Source organism: Dendroctonus ponderosae, unplaced genomic scaffold, assembly GCF_020466585.1.
Source record: "Dendroctonus ponderosae isolate FM_Combo_2020 unplaced genomic scaffold, Dpon_F_20191213v2 Dpon_F_20191213_6, whole genome shotgun sequence".
NCBI classification, from domain to species: domain Eukaryota; kingdom Metazoa; phylum Arthropoda; class Insecta; order Coleoptera; family Curculionidae; genus Dendroctonus; species Dendroctonus ponderosae.
Window position 1 is genome coordinate 13,745,384 of NW_026018814.1, and position 1,252 is coordinate 13,746,635.

Below are 1,252 nucleotides of genomic sequence, written 5' to 3' on the forward strand. Positions count from 1 at the left end.
TGCAATAATGGTCATTTGCAGGTTGTTGCCCCAGTTGTAACCAAAGTGGCTTCCCCTGTCACTTATGCTGCTGCTCCAGCTGCATACGCCGCTCCGGCTTACAGCTATGCTTCCCCAGCTGCCGTTACCTACGCTGCCCCCGCTCCAGTTGTAGCCAAATACGCAGCTGCCCCAGCCTACACCTACGCTGCTCCCTCTCCAGTTGTGACCAAATACCTGTCTGCCCCAGCTTCTATTTCTTATGCTGCTCCAGTACCAGTTGTAGCTAAATACGCTGCTGCCCCAGCTTACACCTTCGCAGCTTCTTCTTACCATCACTGAGAAAACTAAGTTATCCCAGTGTATGAAAGTAGCAAAATTTATTTATTACGAAAGTCTGAATAAAACAACGATTTACGATTAGATAATGGGTATTTTTCTTGATTCAGTACTATTGTGCAACTCTTTTATAGAGGAAGATAATTATCATTTTTTAAGCCGCATCTATTCAAAGTTGCGGAACCCATATTTTAGTCGAGAGGTACATTCTTCTGACTAAGTATTGAATCGAAGAAAAGTTTTTAAAATTAGACAACATCCGGGCCTCAACAATCACAGGTCAAATACAATCATAACATAAAGCACAGGTCAAAGTCACACAGTTGAAATTATAATTTATAAAAGGAGCACATGCAGAAATAAACTCCTAGCAAGAACCGAGCCAGGTAGAGCAGTATTCACTAAACTGAAGAAGCTGCTAACCGCCAGGAATCTATGAATGGCGCTAAGAACAAAAATGGTTCTCTGCTATGTGTTTCCAGTTTTACTGTATCAGCTGGAGGTCTTTGAAGGGTGGGCTTAGTTAATCTATGGTGGGCATACAGCCTTTATTCAGGATCTCTTAAATRAATTKCAAACGAGCAAGATTTGAAAGGTTGTATTCTTTGGAAACATCATYGAAATTYACCCAGCAAACACAAATGGTCCGTGGGACGTTCTATTTTAATCCCCGTTATGCCACTTGGGGTGATCCTTAAGCCGTCCCTCGTATCGCACAAATATCTCATGCAGATCCCATGTGAGTCGTTAATCACGGCCTTTCTAAAAGAATATTCAGAATCTGAGTTTAAATATGACTAATATAATGAATAGCGACCAAATCAAGTTGTCAGGTATTGGCTTCCCCAGTGTTATTAACGTAATTGCAACAAGGAACTGCCGAAACCCCAATAAAGAGAACTGGATACTCGAAGCATCGCCTGGTATTGCAAAA

General features: G+C 41.7%; 2 protein-coding genes across 7 annotated transcripts in view; one reads left to right on the forward strand and one right to left on the reverse strand.

The window, feature by feature from the left end:
- Positions 1-402, forward strand: part of LOC109542694 (cuticle protein) — a 7,341-nt gene extending 6,939 nt beyond the window's left edge. Inside the window, exon 4 of the mRNA XM_048667286.1 lies at positions 7-402. Within this exon, the coding sequence (XP_048523243.1) occupies positions 7-321 (315 nt within the window). The 3' untranslated portion in view covers positions 322-402. The remainder of the gene's footprint in view (positions 1-6) is intronic.
- Positions 1-1,252, reverse strand: part of LOC109543812 (homeobox protein homothorax) — a 250,340-nt gene that overhangs the window by 16,017 nt on the left and 233,071 nt on the right. The window lies entirely within an intron of this gene.